Consider the following 17,034-nt stretch of genomic DNA (forward strand, 5'->3'; position numbering starts at 1 on the left):
AGCTTTTGCTCACTGTGCACTGATAATTCGATTGGCGCATGCATCTTAGTGTTTGAGTAACTAGACCAATCATGGTGTTAAGAGTTGTGAAAGGAATGCAGTTACACTCCAAATTGGCCGTCAAAGGCAAACTGTGGGATTCCATTAACACAGCTATGCGAGAGTTGACTTTTCCCGTCACCTCGCTGGCAGCTAGCCGGATGAATTCGTCTAAGCTCTGACAGCAAACATGTGTCGAGTAATTAAAAGCATCAGCAAAAATCCATGGAAGAGTGTTGTTCATGTTAGCCAGGACATCATTCTCATTGATGCCGAAAAAACACTGTCTCGGGTTAACATGGTTGAATATCCGAGGAGCTTTCCTGTGCCAGTCTGAAGTGACATGTTTTATAGCTTCCTGGATAATCGTGCAAGACATGTTTACAATGTGCTGACATAAGTCAACAAGCAAAGTCATACTACACTTGCCGTGCGTGCCAGATACCACCGCGTCCCAATAATTTCTAACCAAAGACCTCACATAAGGGCCAATGTTTATGTCACAGTCTCTGATTGGAGGGAATTTCACATAAGCGATCACTTGGAGTCCTAATGAATCCATGTTGACGGTTGATAAAAAAAAAAAAAAAAATGTAATCTCACAAGACGATCCTTATTTTTCAGTTTCTGTTGTCTGTCATTCAGTCTTCACTACAGAAACATTACTCTGCTGCAGTTGTCCAAGCAACCTAAGCATTCTATGTTTGCTTTCTAGAATGACATCAAAAGCGTTCCATCGTGATGTCATAGGGGCGGGGCCTTTCATCCGTCTCTATACAAATGAGGTTCTGTAGGCCTACTTGTTTGCAGTGATTACAAGATTATATATATATATATATATATATATATATATATATATATATATATATATATATATATGTATATATATATATATATATATATATATATTTCTTTATTGTACCCATGCTCATATACAGAAGTAAAACAGACATATAGACAAAAAAGACAAAACCATAAAAACAAAAATTGCATTTAGAATTTTATTATGCGTTTTTTCTTTTGCGCGCAGCAAATCAAGCAAAGATGACCTCTTCTGAAGAGTCCATCATGTTTGGCACGCCTAGTTGTGTGCCAAACCAAAAACACAGTAAAGTGTTTTTTAAACACATTCATGTCATTCAAAGCAGAATATGGCAGATTTGCCAACTCTGAGACTCAGAAATTCCCCCAGAAGCAGAGAGTTTTCATATTCAGGCTGTGGAACATGTTAAAAAAAAATGTATCATTGTTTTGCTTGATTTGCTAAATTCTATGATGGCTAAGGAACTCTTTTGATGACTTTTGTAGGGCTTCATGTCAACAAAAATGCAACGGAAAGCGTACAAAAATGTCGGAAAAGGCAACAAATTTAAAAAAAGGTGACAAATGTCTGAGAAAGCCACAAAAAAAGTCGGAACAAAAACAACAAAAATTAGGAAAAAAGCAAACCAAAATGTTTAAAAAAAAGTGACATGCAGTAACAAAAGCACGTCAATAAACTCTACATGTCTGGCCCTTGGTGTGATTCTCTTTTTCCAGGGTGGCCCCTAGTGAAAATGAGTTTGACACCCCTGCTTTAAGGCAATTCTTTTTGTATTAGAAGTTTTTTGTGATGTGATGTTTTAATATGCAAATATGTGCTAATTTGAATAAAATTCCAGAACAGACAAACTGGAACAGGTTGAAAATTCTTGTTTCGTTTTAGAGACATATAGGCCATTAGAGCCAAAGGTTTTAACGGAGGGAATTTTGGATGCCTCTTTTTATCACCCCATATAACAAAATAAAAATCTATTTTTAACCTGTTTTTACTGCATCAAACTTCAAAACCAAAATCTAACTCTGCTTTTGTTTGTTTTTTGTACTTTGGGTGAACTGACACTTCAATATTTCCTCTGCTGGTATTTTAGACACAAATCTAGTGTCTAATTGTAAGAGTCATACTGTTCCATAAAATGGTCCTCTATATGTCGTCACATTTGGACACCAGTGCTGCACACACACACACACACACACACACACACATAGTCATTAAGTCAACCAGCTTCAGGTGTGTGAGCTTGTCACACAGCTGAACGGTGATTTTATTAAACCACATGAGAAACTAAGGAGGGAGGGACTCTTTTAGCGTCTGATGTATGTGAGGCTTCTCTACTGAACAAGCTGCTGCTTCATACACAGATTAAGCTATATGTAGATATATACATTTTGTTGTTTCTTTGGTGTAAAAGCATTCCAAATCAAAGCTGAGTTCCTCCAGCAGCAAATATGTTTGCTTAAGTTGTCTTGCTTCCAGTTTGTCTTGTCAGTTTTATGGTATTTTTTTCTATAACCGTAGGATCACCCTACACATGTTTTATTCTCTGCAGAGGTTTTTAAAAGGACAGGTTTGAGTTTGCTGTCAAGTTTGTTAAGCTAGAGGGTTAGAGAGTTGCGTGAAGCCATGAAGGAGGAGATTGCTGCTGCTGTGTTCTTTGTTGCTCGGCTGGTTAAGAGATATGGATGTCTGGATAATGATAGCAGGGAGCGCTTCGCCTCTGTCCTCACCTCCGTTCTGTTTGAGAACTATAAGAACCACTGGCACCCAGGTGCACCCACCAAGGGACAGGCCTACAGGTCAGTTGTGTGTGTGTGTGTGTGTCTCTAATCGACAAATGGGCAAACTAAACAAATGGGCACATAGTAACTAACGCAAGTAAAATAAGCCAAAGCAATCAAATAGAAGAAGAAATGGTGGTAAATGAAATATAAAAAATACAACATGAATTTAGTAGCATATTGTCAAACATTTTAGGAATATTTTCAGGTCTGTAAACTTTTAGAAAAGAGGAACTGTTTTGGTCCAATTTGTCATTGACCTATATTAAAGCCAGTCTATATGTAAGCCAACTTTTGACAGAAGAAATATTACATTTTCTCTCAGACAAATGTTAACTTCATAAGCCACAAAACTGCGCCATTCGAAACACTCACGGGGTTTTGTAGAAACATCACTTTTGTCTGGTACGACCAGTAGCAGGGTAGTTAATCCTAAGTAATGTTAGAAAGCTAACTCATAACTGACATTACTCAAGTCAGTTTGCAAACTGAAATCATTGTGATTATTTTATCATACTGGGGTTGTGACCAAAATCTCATATCTGGACTAAAACCAAAACCATCTACCGATAGCACCAGGGGTAAGAGTGAAAATGGGGTGTTAATCTTGGTGAACCAACCCATTGAAATTAAACTTTCAATTTTAAACAAGACCTGTGAAAATTCAAGAAGTCCTCCATCTAATATTGCTGAAGCGGAGTTGTTTTTGTGTATGTTTCAGGTGTCTCCGTATGAACCGTGTGCGGCTGCAGGACCTGGTGCTGCAGCAGGCCTGCAAGCGGAGCATGGTGCGGTACGAGGATCTGGGCCTTCCCCAGGAGCTGACGGTGTGGGTTGACCCTGGAGAGGTGTCCTGCAGGTCAGACCGCTTAACTCTGTAGAGCATAAGACTTGTAACGAGATCACAAGTTCAGAGGCACAGAAGAGCTGCAGCTTCAGTAACATCTAGACACAACCAAGAAATGCTTCCAATATATAATTTCCTGTAAAACCACATCTAACAGTTGGCCTACATTTTGGTTTGTGTATGAATTAAACCAGTGAGATCCTACATGTTAAACCGGTAAGCTTCAACATTGTTGGTAAGTGGGAGTTTCTAAAACTTTGGAGAAAGTCAGGCTAGCTGTTTTACCCGGTTTCCAGTCTTTATGCTAAGCTAATCATCTGCTAGCTCTAGCTTCATGTTGAGGGTACAGACATCTAATTATCGCCATCCTCCTTGCAGGTATGGTGAACAAAGCACTCCATTCTGCGTCTCGGTGGTGGACAGCTGTCGGCGTGGGGATGGGGAATTTTCCCGCCGCATCCATGATGCCGTGGAGCGGGCCAGCCTTGACGTCCAATCAGGAAGCTCTTCAGACGAGGAAGAGGGGGGCATAGACAACAGCATGAGTAGTAGCATTAGTAGCATGAGTTGTAACAACCTATCAGCTCTCTGTCCTGCTCCAATCCTGACCACAAACCCTGAGCACAAAACCATCCCAACTGTTAGCAACCCCAACAGCGTCTACCGGGTAGGTTGACTACATCTTGGTTTCATTAACTGTAACCATGAGCTTTGTAGTCTTGACGTAGTTACCATGTACAGATATTGTAAAATGAATTTTAAATGTTGGATATGGAGTTTTGCTAAATTGTCCATCAATGTCCTTGTCTGGATGTTGCGTATCTGGGTCTTTCATATTTTAGGTTTCTATACTCTTTAAATGTGAGAATTGGAACACAGTGCCAGTAAATCAACTGCTTCATCTTCTAAGAAATGCTGAATTGAACACAGTCCAGTCTTTTGACTGCAGGGCATTTTAATTCTACCGAATTAACCTTTTTGAGGGAACTTGGGCTTTTTCTGCTTTTCTTAGGAGCAGTCAAAAGAGCTGCAGCCCCATGAACGTCTGGTAGTTTACAGCTGGAAAAAGTTGATAGTTAACGACTGTTTGGCCTTGGCTGTTTCTAGAAGTCTATTGTATTGCTGTCTTCTAACCCTTTGCTCCTCTCGTTCTCAGTTCAGTGAGTATTCTCCGGGCGCTCCTCAGACCTGGCTTAGGGAGAAGCGGAAAGCCTTCGCTGGGGATGCATTCCCACCTCTGCCTCCCCCAGTTGGAGGTCCAACCTCCCAGTTCTCCAGCCAGAAAGGCTTCAAGTCATATGGAGCCACATTCACCTTCACTGGGCCTCGTGTTGACAAGTACCACTGGGTCAGCCAATTCCGATCCTAGAGTGAGCCCAAACTTCGTCCTAGAACCAGAATTGGGTTACTGCTCGGGGGGGCAGAAGCAGGAATAGCTGCCATGATGCCAGATCAAAACAGTTTCAGGACAGGTTTACATATTTGTTATTTGTGTGTGATTTAAAGTACTGCTGTTTAAGCATGTTTTTAAACTTTCAATATTCAAGTATTTTAAATGATTCAATGTTTTTTCTTTTTTTTTAAACTAAAATTAAACTAAGTATAAATGAAGTGACATTAACTGCCATTGAAAAGAAATAAATGCGTCCACGTCAGCTCTAAGTTTTGGTTCCCTTTATTTTTATCACATGAAGTTCTAGTTACACTAACATTTGGCTGAATTAGCTAATTTCCTTATTGTAAAGTGTGCTGCTTTCTGCGCCAGGATACTTGTGTAAAACCAATATTTATTTTTTCCTGTCAGCAAGGCTCTTTCTTACAGAGCCCCCTGGTGTCAAAAAAATGAAACTGTACTTTCTCAATGTGTCTGTGGGCTAAGCAGGTGTCTATTTTGTTTATCAGTTCAGCATCTGTGTACAGCTCAGTCTGGAAGCTAATATGGCTGAGTGGTTGTATGTGGTGGTGGTTGTACTGGTAGTATAGGTAGTGATTGGTGGGAAGAACAATCAGCTAACAACACTGCCTGCACAGCAACCCCAATCACACTCACCACCAGGAATCGGTAATGCAGCGTATGCTGTGAAATGAACGATTTAGTATACACACTGATGCAAGTAATTGCTTAAAGAAATAGCTTGACCTTTTTGGAAATTATTTAATTTGCTTCTGGCAAGACTTGAATGAGAAGATTGGTATCACCTGTCTGTTACATATAAGGTTGCAGCCAGTTAACTTAGCACAAAGACTTGAAACCAAGGGAAACGAGCCTGGCTTTGTCCAAAAAAAGAAATCCACCTACCAGCACCAAAGCCCACTAACATTTCTTTTTTTTTTTTATTCTATAAAAAACAAAATGTATGTCCTGGCTCTGAGCAGGCAGGTTCAGCCAAGAAATAGTCCAGTGAACTTTGAGACTTTGTTACAGTTTGGCTAAAGTACGCTAATTTAAGGATAAACGAGGATAACTTGCCAAACACGTAAGAGCTCACTGAAAGCATTGACATGGCAATCATTTTTCTCTTAGTTGAACTATTGAAATCATTAATTTATCATAGAATATGTTGACGAGGTAGAGAAACCATTTGTCTGAAGGTATGCTGGGTTCAAATTTTTTCTTTTTGAAAGCCCTGCCTTTACTTTCATGCTCCTCCCACTGGGAATAGGTCAAAGGTTTGTCTGTTTTTCTATATGGTTCTGGCATTTTAAGAGGTTACCATAACAGTAAAGACTGATTAGCAAATATTATTTAAAAATAAACCGTTAAATGACTCCAGAGTTTACAAATGACTGAGGCTGTCATGCTCCAGCCAAAGCCAATAGTTTTCAGATATTCCTGTTTTGAAATTCATTTCAATTGCATCTTTTTGAGGCTGGATCACATTAAGAAAGGCAAGTCCCTGAGTGGGTGAACATCCAAACATTGAGTTTTGTAGCTGATGGGCTCTACGTAAAGTAAACTCTTCTGCTGACCACAGGCTGAAAGCTCTGTGTACATCCGTATGATTGGATTAACACAACTTGAAAAATGTTTGCACTCATGTAAATAACAGCAGTGTCTAAAGTAACTATTGGTGCTGTCATGTATAAAAGTGTTTGTATGTGGATAGATGAGTGCTGATCTTACCTGCTGTAGGAGCAATTCTCACGGCTCTGTTTCAAGTGACCACTGCTGAAGAAACGCAACCGTTTCCACAGCTACACTTTACTGTGTGTGTGTTCCTGTGCCCATGTCTCAAGTCATGCCTCGACTTGCCCCTGGCTGGCAGGTATGTTGCCGGGGTGCAGCAGTAAACACTCACCCTCAGCCCCCAGGATTTAAATTTGCCTTCTCTATTTCATGTGACCACAGCACTCTCGCATGTCTACTAAATTTATTAATTTCAGACCCACATTAATCTCTTTTTCAAATCTTAGGAGGCTTTGCAGAACACATTTATTTTTGCACTCAGGGATGATTCACGTATAGGTACTGCAGCAATTTACTATTGCACTTCCTAATAGTTGGATGATTTGCGAGAGACACTTTTAAAAAACAATGTTAAATGTAGGCCTAAAATAAATTATGTAACATTCAGGATTTTCCAGTTTTTCCCATTAGTTCAGTTTCATTTACTTTAGTAGTCATAGTTAACACGAGATCAACAGTACAATGCAATACATTGGACGACTGAATGGGTCAGCTCAGCAGTAACACTAGCCATATAAACATGAAATAAGATAAAATGAGAATAACATGTTAGATGGAATGACATAGATAAAAAATAAAATGTATATGATACAGAGGATAGTGTGTAATAGTAACAAGTTCAACAGTATTGCACAGAAAAAGTAATGGTATATGAAAGATAGATACATAAAAATATAGCACTATAAACATGAAAAAGAGGATTTGTGTTTGAGTGAGGACTGTATACAACAGTTTTGCACAAAGGATATGCAGCAGTCCATGTTCAATAGCAGCAGTTATATAGTGCATTCGAATAGTCCTGATGCATTGTGAGAAACAAAAGCCTACTTCTGAGAATAGGTGACATTAACACCAAAATTGTGTTCCCATTTGCAAAACCGCAATCCGTGCTCCAAAAGGTGCTGTGTTCTTAAAACTGGTCGGCAAATCAGAATACTTTATAATAATAATATTATAACCTTGTTTAAAAAAAACTGGATCCACATCACACCTAGGATTCGCCTTTATCTACAGTGTCTGAGACTCCTAAACTGCTGCAATGACAATGGTTCATATTGTCTGTTCTGACACTGTAACAAAGTTGGACAACTGTTGTCCCCTTGTGGATTATCCTATCTAACATTTGCACACCATACATCACAGCTAGCCTTCTTTTCCTTCCTGCTTTGCATCTATTTTCCAGCAATTAAACAACTTATAATGAATCAAGATAAGAAATAAGATAAGAGATGAGATAATGTATTGCCATCCATTACAGTGCAGTGTACTACACAAAATTTGGTCCTCAGCGAAAAACAAAAGAATGAATGACAAGGCATCATACTCATAACATGCAAACAACAACATACAAAACAAATTACAAACATGTATACAAGCAGCAGAAAAAAGTGTAAATATAAGTATAGTGTAAACAAGTGTCAAGTGAAGTAGTGCAATAGCAACAGTAGGCTGAAATATGTTTAGCTGCTGCCTCCATCCACAGCAGTAGCCTACATTGATTAGCTTTCGTGTCTGTCCTCCCTGCTTCTCCAAACTGGGGACGTGCTGCCATCTAGGCTACTGTATGTAATACACTGACTATGGATAAGTACCTCATACAACCCGACTTCAAAATATCCGAACTATCCCTTTTAAGTGAATGCATTTGGATTTGTGACAAACAGCATTTCCAGGGTTAGAACTAGGGCTGCAACTAATGATTATTTTCATAGTCGATTAATCTGTTGATTATTTTCTCAATTAATCGATTAGTTGTTTTATCTATAAAAATGTCAAAACACGGTGAAAAATGTGGATCAGTGTTTCCCAAAGCCTAAGATGACGTCCTCAAATGTCTTGTTTTGTCCAAAACAGAAAAAGATATTCAGTTTACTGTCACAGAGGAGAGAAGAAACTAGAAAATATTCACATTTAAAAAGCTGGAACCAGAGAAATCTTGTTTTTTTTAATAAAAAAAATATTCAAACAGATTAATCAATTATCAAAATAGTTGGCGATTAATTTAATAGTTGACAACTAATTGATTAATCGATTCATTGTTGCACCTCTAGTTAGAACGCCATTGACATATTAAGTGCATCAAAACCTATGTCATATACCATAAAACAGGATTATTTACCCCCATTAATTTAAAACATAAAACATAAAACAAAATGTGTTTATTAATACTGCAAATAAAACATCTTAATCTAAATTCTGACATAATCATCAAATACCCCTCATCAGTGTGTCTGTGGGGTGCCTGTTCTTTGTTACCGTTACCGAAATAGAAACTGCGCATGAAACCCTGCAGTGAAGAACTGTTCATTTCTAAAGCTGCTTGAGACCATGGATGTATTAAGAGAACTTGAGACATGTTTTTTTATTCGCAGAGCAAAATAAAGGCACAAAAGATAGGTTAGTCGTTATCATAGCATTGTAATACCGCATGCGCATCGAATAAAATATAATTTAATAACAAACGCGGGGCAGTAAGAAAGCATAGGAAACGAGAGGGACATTTGCTGCCGTTTCCTCTCTGTCATCACTGCGTCAGCTAATCAGCCAATCACATAATGTCTTTATTCGTAAATGTCCAATCACAGACTTTGTCATTGCGACGTCTCCCCAGCTCCTCCTCACATCCGGTCGTATATATGTTGCCACGAGTTAGCGGCGAATTTGGAGTGTCCATTTTGAGCAGCGAGTCGGCGTCTCCGGTATTTTCCCCTTAAAGTAAGCACGATTTTTTTGTTTATGTTATTGAGTTTACATATACTGGAGGGAGTTTAGCTTTGCCCCGCATTTCATTTCATTGAGGTCTTTGCTATCGGCCTGATTTCATCGGTAATGTGTTTCCTTGTTAGCAGTAAATCTAGCTAGCTCTGTGTGTTAGCCGCAGTGGTGCTAGCTTGCTAAATACGTTAACGCGGTTATTGCGCTTATTGATGAGCCGTTTATCAACTGTAGTAGAAATTAAGCCATTCTGCCTGAATGCCATTATTTGGTTTTTATCTGTTCCGCCTACTCGGACTTTACTGGTTATTTGATTCAGGGTCAGCTAACGTTACTAGCCGGGCCTGCACTGTGTCCCGAGCGGCAACGAAGCAAAGCGCGGTCCGCTTGAACACTGAGCATGGAGATTCACGCTGGATTATTGTTCCTTTTTGTTAGCCAACGAAGTCTTTTTGTTTCCTTGTAAACCTCCAACAGTGCATATCACCCTTTACTGTTACAATATTGACGTTAAGATGGTGTTTGACTACAATATAATACAATATGGTCAAATTTAAAACCAAGATTAAATAAAGAAACCGTAGCTAGTGTTTAGTACTGAAACATGCTCAGCAGATACTTTATTTATCCCCTTGGAGAAAATCGGGTGTCCATTAGCTCAGCCATTTAACAGTACTTGAAACAAGTCATGTAAAAAAATAAAGGGATAACGTTAAGGTGACAGTAAGTACAACGATATTGAAGGTGCAAATGAAGCTAGTTTGCCAGATAAAGACAAAGAGACTAGTATACTAGACGGTATGTTGTAAATGTTGTTTAAATTGAAATGCTTAAGGCCATTTGAATGTATCAACATTTACATTTACCAAAATGTGTTATGCAAGATTTGATCAAGGGAAATTTATTTATATAAGCGCATGGATATAAAACCCAACGGCAACCCAATGTGCTTTACAGATCACACGGATACAAATGAAATTAACGTGATCTTGGGAAAATGGGTATAAATAAATAAAAATGTAAACAAATATAGATAGAGGTGTGTGTGTGTGTGTATATATATGTGTATATATATATATATAAATGTGTGTATGTTATTTCTTGCCAGCCATTTCCCCACAAGGCAATTGTTAATAGACCTTAAGTGATCGTGCCCCGATCCTAGTTTTCATCAATCTCCAGGATCATCCTAAATTTATCTTGTCGTATCTCAGTCTCTTGAAGAGCCCACCATCAGAATGGCAGACGCTGATAATCTCCTCATGGAGACATCGGACCAGAACGGCAACGAGGGAGAGGACGACCAGAACGGAGCCGAGCAGGAGCTGATGGGTGGAGAGGAGGATTGCCTGGACAGCCAGGAGGGCCAGGAAGGTCTGGAAGGCCAGGAAGGTCTGGAAGGCCAGGAAGGTCTAGAAGGCCAGGAAGGTCTGGAAGGTGGCGCAGATGGAGGCAAGATTGATGCCAGCAAAGGAGAGGAAGATGCTGGGTGAGTGTTCCCCTGAGACCCATCACTCTTTGTATGAGCACCTTTTAAGGTCACTAAACAAAAATACGTATTCACTTGTGGATGAAACATCGGTTTTATTTATCACAGATGATATCGTTATTGCATATTTTATCGTACAGAACGGGTATAACTAGTCCGTTTTTTCAGTTAATCTTGTTACTGGCAACTTGTGCATGAATTTCCTACGCAACTGACAAAGGATGCCAAGTGCAGAAGGGAATAAAGGAAAGGGCAGAGGACAAATATTTGGGTGATCACAGAGAGATGTACCCTATTGACATTAAAAGGCGCTTTGTATTCTGTATCGGTTAAGGCTACACATGCAATAACTGGTGTAAAATAAAAAATAAAGTAAGAAACCGGAAGGTGTCCCTATGTGTTTGCAGTAAAATGTTCGTGGGCGGCCTCAGCTGGGACACGAGTAAAAAGGACCTAAAGGATTACTTCAGTAAGTTCGGCGAGGTTTCAGACTGCACCATCAAGATGGACTCAAACACTGGCCGATCCAGAGGGTTTGGCTTCGTTCTCTTCAAAGACTCCTCCAGCGTGGAAAAGGTGCGTCACTCTGATTACCTGACAGCTCTTTCACATGTACCATCACTCTAGTGGTGATCTATTATCAGGGCAATGCTGACATGATGCTGCCTGAGTGGAAGCATAACATGAATAACACCTCGATCTTTGCTATTTATTTGTTTTTATTTAGGTAATTTAATTCTTGATGTGCACCTAAAAGGTAGTGGTTTGTGACTAACATCAAATTCAACTTTGATGAGCATGCAGTTAAAGTGGACCACAGACAAAGTTGCCCTGTTGCTCAAAAGAATTGGGTTTCATTCCTTGGGCTGTACCTCAAATGTTGCCACGCCATTCTACAGTCACTTCTAGAGACCTTTACATGAGATGTCGCACAATGCAAGGGATAGTTCCAGGCTTTCGGTCAATCATTGCTGTGTTTTAGCACTCCATTCAAACTATGATAATGTGTGTCTTCAGGTGCTCGAGCAGAAGGAACACAGACTGGACGGACGTCCAATCGACCCCAAGAAGGCGATGGCCATGAAGAAGGAACCCGTCAAGAAGATCTTTGTCGGGGGTTTGAATCCTGAGGCCACTGAGGACACCATCAGGGAATATTTTGGTGCTTTCGGAGAGGTCAGTTTTACTAGTAGTCGTGAATAAAAATGTTCATTGTCTAGGAAAAGATTGCATTTTGTTAGGTTTATTTTTTTCTTCTTCCAGTTTTTGGCACTCAAACATTGCAATAAAAGAACAATGTTGTCTCTTGGCACTAGTAAAACCCTTCAGCCCTCCCCGGTGTCTACCTGGTACTATCTCTGCTCACCCATATATGTAAACTTAACCTGGCGGCACAGGCTGCGTGGTACCTTCAAAGCAAAAGCACTAATGGGTAGTACCTAATAATAAAGTTACTAATGTCATAATCTTACTTATTCAGCTGTATAATTCTGTCAAAACAACAAAAGTAAACATTTAACTCGTAAGTCCAACAAAATGATAAATGGCTCCAAAAACATTTTTCTAAATCAAAAATTCTCCAACTCACCCTGACAAAATCGTTTTTTTTTTTTTTCATTTTAAAATGACCCGAATTTTGAAATGTTCATCATAGATGATGGGCTTGTCATTGTTGAATTATCGGAGACTTGACCTACAGGTTGGTACAGACTGGGTTTGGTCTGCCAATAAGACAACCAGTAGAAAGCCTCTGCCAAATCAAAGTATGTTTATCATGATGCCATCGAGTTTCATAAATGTGCATCAACCCTTTTAACACAAGCATCTCCACTCCTTCAGATCGAAACCATTGAGCTTCCCATCGACCCCAAATCAAAGAAAAGGAGGGGTTTCATCTTCATCACATACAAAGAAGAAGCCAGTGTCAAGAAGTGTCTGGAGAAGAAATACCACAACATCCAGGGCGGCAGGGTACGTACACTTATCTCCGCAGCGTTGGGTGGTTGATGGTACTGTGTGCATTATTAAAAATATGTTTACATTAAGAATTGACCCCAAAGCTGTTGCATTAAGTACTTTAACCCTTGTGTTGACTTCGGGTCACATTGACCCATTTTATATCAGAAAATATGGAACGTAGAAATAAGCGCTGAAAATGTGTACAAGGAAAAATTTAAAACATTGGAAAAAGCAAAAACAAAGGGTTAAACATGAACACTACTGCAGATGACTCTAGAGCCCGACCGGTAAAGAATTTTTAAGGCCGATATCGATACAAATATTTCGTGATTTTAAAAATCCGATATTACGATATATCCAATATAGGTGTATTTAAAAATTCCAGAAACGTAACCATATTTCCCTAACATTAGTTATTGGAGTCCTCACTAAAATAATATGATAATGCAGTTTAAAAATAAACTTGTTTTATTGTCAGAACAGGAACATCAAAATATTAAAGTTCTGGTAAATAAAATGTATACAAATGTAAGATATGACACTTAAAGACCTTTGAACAAAAACGCAATAACGACAACAAAAATCTAAGTGTTGCCCTCTGAACAAACTGTGCAACGCCAACACTCATAACATGGTTCGTCAGTTTTTAATTTTTTAAATATTCATTTGTCGGCCATTATAAATGCTGATACGGAGTTTGGAAAATGCCTAATATGGGCCCTCCGATATATCGGTCAGGCTCTAGATGACGCACAATGAAGCTACAGAGTGTTGAGTTCTTTAGTGCAGAGGGTGTTGTGTCAAGACGGTATATACCTAAAGCTGTACATCCTGAAAATGACTGCCATTTAGCCAAACTGCAGCGTTAGGTAGCCCTCTTTCTGACAAGCTGGCATAGCTTGGTTGGTATCGATGTACGTCTTAGGTCGTCTAGATTCATATGATGCCACAGTCCTCTTCTAGCTTTTAAACGGAGCTTGCTACAGCCTCTTAAAAGATCAATCTCTGGCTATTTTGAATTTCATCATAAGAGTCAGACCCAACCCAGCCCTTGTGACCTGTAACCCCTTGGTCTCTTGGTGAGGGATGTGTCATGGTTCACAACTTAAGTTCGCCACAGAAACTTAATTTAGACAAAATATCAGGAATGTAGTTGGATTACAAGTGTGTGTGTTTGCATCCCCTCCACAGTGTGAGCTGAAGATCGCCCAGCCAAAGGAGGTGTACCAGCAGCAGCAGTACGGAACGGGACGTGGTGGTGGTGGCGGCGGCGGTGGTTATGGAGGCCGGGGAGGCAGGGGCCGTGGAGGTAAGGAAGTGAAAACTTTCTGGGTTTCATCTAGCAAAGGAGTGAATGGGTTGCCCCAAACTCTGTAAGCACAGCTTGCTGGCTGGAGAGCAAAATCAATGTCAACATTTAATTGAGAAACTTGATAAAAATGCCTCTTTGCCCACAAGGTTGGTGTGACATAGAGGAAAAATGGGATAGTAACGGCACAATGTAACAAATGAGAAGACGGTTCTCATTGCATAAACCTGTAAAAGAGTCCGTTAAATGCTTCTTCTAAAATGTATACTTTTATCATTGACCCGAAAACCCCTTTTTTTAAAGGTATAATTCTGATATTTTGAAGAAGGGTTGTATGAGGTACTTGCCCATAGTCAGTATATTGCCCACAGTAGATGGTCGTCAGCACGTATCCGTATCAACCCTTTGGCAGACTCTGATCCCAAAGTGTCTCGCATATGTTTTTTTAGCGACAGGTTTTATTTGACAAACTATAGTAACCTGAACATAACTCTCAAACTTCGAAAATGATTTTCAGCATTTTGTGGTTATAATTGTATGAAAAGTTGTTGTCAGGTGTGAACTCTCTGCACTTTGTGTCTCAGGTCAGGGCCAGGGCTGGAACCAAGGATATGGAAACTACTACCAGGGATATGGTAACCAAGGCTATGGTGGATACGGCGGCTATGGCAACTATGACTACACTTCTGGTTACTATGGATATGGTCCCGGATATGATTACAGTAAGTACACACACAAGCCGTCATGTCAGTTTTTGGGTAGATCATGGTTACATGGACTTTTAGTATTGTGGTAGTCTAAATTTTCTCTGTGGATACCTAATGCGTGTTGGAGGGACGAGTGGTCAATCTTCCTCAGTGTTATTTTAGTTTTGTTCAAATTTAATTATTGAATGCTCAAATTCAGCCTATTTTTTTTACTACACTACTTAGGCCTATGCAATGACAATGCCACCAGCCGAGCTCCTATAACACGCGATGCACACAAGAACAAGTCCATTAATGTAACATAAGCATTTTGACTGTCAATTTTAAAGTATTTCCCATCCATCTTTGGTTCCTAGCAGCCGGTCACTTCTTCTGTACGACGCCGTTTCTCTAGAGTAGCTCCGTGTCCTAAAATATCACAACGCCTTGTGTTGCTAACTCCCACAGACTTTATTGTTCAGATGTGACAAAAGCATTATTTATATGCGGGTAGGCCAAGGCGTGCAGGGTGAGAACACATTAAAAAAAAAATACACATTTGAATAGTAATTAACATTCAATTAGTGTGTTGTGTGTGGTGTGTTTTTTTTATTTATTTATTTTTTTTTATAAATAAACTGTTCGACTCCTGGAATTTGTTCCCACAGCCTTAATCAGTATTGGTTTAAGTACGATTCAGAATATTATGTCTGCGCATTACTAGCGTGATTAAAATGCTCTGATTAATGTTAACGCTATTGTTGCATTAAGACTGTTGTTTCTTCATACTGTCTCAACTTGTCTTCGGCTCAATCTGGCACGTGAACAGGAATACAGAGTGATAAACGACTTTAGCAAATTGCTTCAGCACACGTGTCCCTCTGTGACAATGTAAACATTGTTTGAAAGAAAGCAAATTAATGTATTTCTAGAGTTGTCTTTCATTGGGAGTCTTACCGGATATTCCAATAACGTGTCTTCGTCTCTGGAAAACATGAGAAGTGGCTAGTACTAGCCGACGTGAATGAACAGTTGATCCAAATTCCTCTAAACCCCTCAATTTTTCTCTCGTAGATGGCCAAGGCGACTTGTTTTGTTTCTAGTTAGCAACCTCCTATGTTTTTAATTATTCCTCAACACTGAGCAGATTGAGTAGTGCTATGTCTTTGCTGCATGCCGAGGGACTGAATCTGACTCGTCTATCCTCTCTGCCCCACAGACCAGGGCAATGGCAGCTACGGAAAAACTCCAAGACGGGGGGCACACCAGACCAGCTACAAGCCATACTGATGATCAAGTGGTAGCGCAAGGTATGCCATGGCCATAACTTCCCTTCTTTTAGATCCTGTCACAGTGCCCATAAGCACAGGCAGTTAAAGGGAAGGTTCAGGTTTTTTGAAGTTGTATGAGGTATTTATCCATAGTTGGTGTATTACCCTACAGTAGACGGTGGTCGGCACACCGCCAGGTTGCTTAGCTTCGATGTTTCCTGCTCGGTTGGTTAGTTGTTGTGCGACTTCTTCCTGCTCGGTTAGTTGTTATTGTGCGACTTTGGTGTTTTTAAAAGTCAGGAATTAACCACAAAACTAACCGATCGATGCAGCGGTAGAACTAGCACCTCTGTTGTTCTGCGATGTAAAATTACAGTTTTTGTCAAAGGAGTCTGGTGGCTTTGAAGAGAGCATAGATAACCGCTTCAGTTCCCCCAAATGTTTTAAAAGAACTATTTTCTCAACAAAGTACCCCTTTGTGCAGCTTATGTCTTAATGTTTTCTGAAGTGAAGAAAATGTGACCAAGTTGTGTCGTCCCTCAGGACTCCAGTGATCCAGTGAGACCGACGGCTGGACGGACACACTGGGCATGACACGACCTCTTTTATGACAGACGACCATTTGTACAGAAAACATCTGAAATGTAACTTTTTAAATCCTATCATTTTTAGGTTTTACTTTCCCCTTTGGTGTCTTTTTGTTTTCTTCCCCCTTCCACATTTCCATCAATGGAAGTGTAATTTTTACTGTACTTTTTGGTACCTGTTTTGATTCTAATGTATTGTAAGGCTTGTATTTTACATGTTTGCTGGCTTTACAGGTTGAAAATCTTGGCACTGTAAAGGAGCTTTTTTGACAAATAAACAGTTTTCAGTAATTTTTTTTTTCGTTCTGGTGCTTCCAGGTTTTGGGGTGGAAGATTATGAAGTTGTT

General features: G+C 39.7%; 2 protein-coding genes and 1 long non-coding RNA gene across 4 annotated transcripts; 2 read left to right on the forward strand and 1 right to left on the reverse strand.

Moving 5' to 3' along the window:
• Nucleotides 1-2,064: 2,064 nt before the first annotated feature.
• On the forward strand, nucleotides 2,065-5,104 carry btg4 (B-cell translocation gene 4). The gene is made up of 4 exons (XM_078266325.1): nucleotides 2,065-2,655; nucleotides 3,359-3,496; nucleotides 3,863-4,151; nucleotides 4,641-5,104. The coding sequence occupies exons 1-4, from the start codon at nucleotides 2,483-2,485 to the stop codon at nucleotides 4,851-4,853; spliced, it is 813 nt and encodes a 270-aa protein (XP_078122451.1). The 5' UTR covers nucleotides 2,065-2,482; the 3' UTR covers nucleotides 4,854-5,104.
• LOC144527962 (uncharacterized) lies at nucleotides 3,904-6,702 on the reverse strand. Its single transcript, XR_013502863.1, has 3 exons — nucleotides 6,609-6,702; nucleotides 4,619-4,872; nucleotides 3,904-3,990 (listed from the first exon to the last, which is right to left on the reverse strand). It is a non-coding gene; the product is annotated as an uncharacterized LOC144527962 (long non-coding RNA).
• Nucleotides 6,703-9,276: 2,574 nt separating this feature from the next.
• Nucleotides 9,277-16,750, forward strand: LOC144527620 (heterogeneous nuclear ribonucleoprotein A/B-like). Of its 2 annotated transcripts, XM_078265801.1 has the most exons (9): nucleotides 9,277-9,386; nucleotides 10,601-10,875; nucleotides 11,283-11,451; nucleotides 11,893-12,051; nucleotides 12,715-12,846; nucleotides 14,026-14,143; nucleotides 14,728-14,865; nucleotides 16,049-16,139; nucleotides 16,644-16,750. In XM_078265801.1, exons 2-8 carry the CDS (start codon nucleotides 10,625-10,627, stop codon nucleotides 16,117-16,119), a joined length of 1,038 nt encoding a protein of 345 aa, XP_078121927.1. In that variant the 5' UTR covers nucleotides 9,277-9,386; nucleotides 10,601-10,624; the 3' UTR covers nucleotides 16,120-16,139; nucleotides 16,644-16,750. The 2 variants fall into 2 exon arrangements, with proteins under 2 accessions (XP_078121927.1, XP_078121928.1); XM_078265802.1 differs by lacking the exon at nucleotides 16,049-16,139.
• The last annotated feature ends 284 nt before the right edge of the window (nucleotides 16,751-17,034 follow it).

Source organism: Sander vitreus, chromosome 13 (genome assembly GCF_031162955.1).
Source record: "Sander vitreus isolate 19-12246 chromosome 13, sanVit1, whole genome shotgun sequence".
NCBI lineage: Eukaryota > Metazoa > Chordata > Actinopteri > Perciformes > Percidae > Sander > Sander vitreus.

Coding starts and splice junctions, on each gene's coding strand:
- btg4 (XM_078266325.1), top strand. CDS start 2,483: ATGAAGGAGGAGATTGCTGCTGCTGTGTTCTTTGTTGCTCGGCTGGTT. Junction 2,656..3,358: donor ACCAAGGGACAGGCCTACAG/GTCAGTTGTGTG, acceptor TGTATGTTTCAG/GTGTCTCCGTATGAACCGTG. Junction 3,497..3,862: donor CCTGGAGAGGTGTCCTGCAG/GTCAGACCGCTT, acceptor TCCTCCTTGCAG/GTATGGTGAACAAAGCACTC.
- LOC144527620 (XM_078265801.1), top strand. CDS start 10,625: ATGGCAGACGCTGATAATCTCCTCATGGAGACATCGGACCAGAACGGC. Junction 10,876..11,282: donor AAAGGAGAGGAAGATGCTGG/GTGAGTGTTCCC, acceptor ATGTGTTTGCAG/TAAAATGTTCGTGGGCGGCC. Junction 14,866..16,048: donor TGGTCCCGGATATGATTACA/GTAAGTACACAC, acceptor TCTGCCCCACAG/ACCAGGGCAATGGCAGCTAC.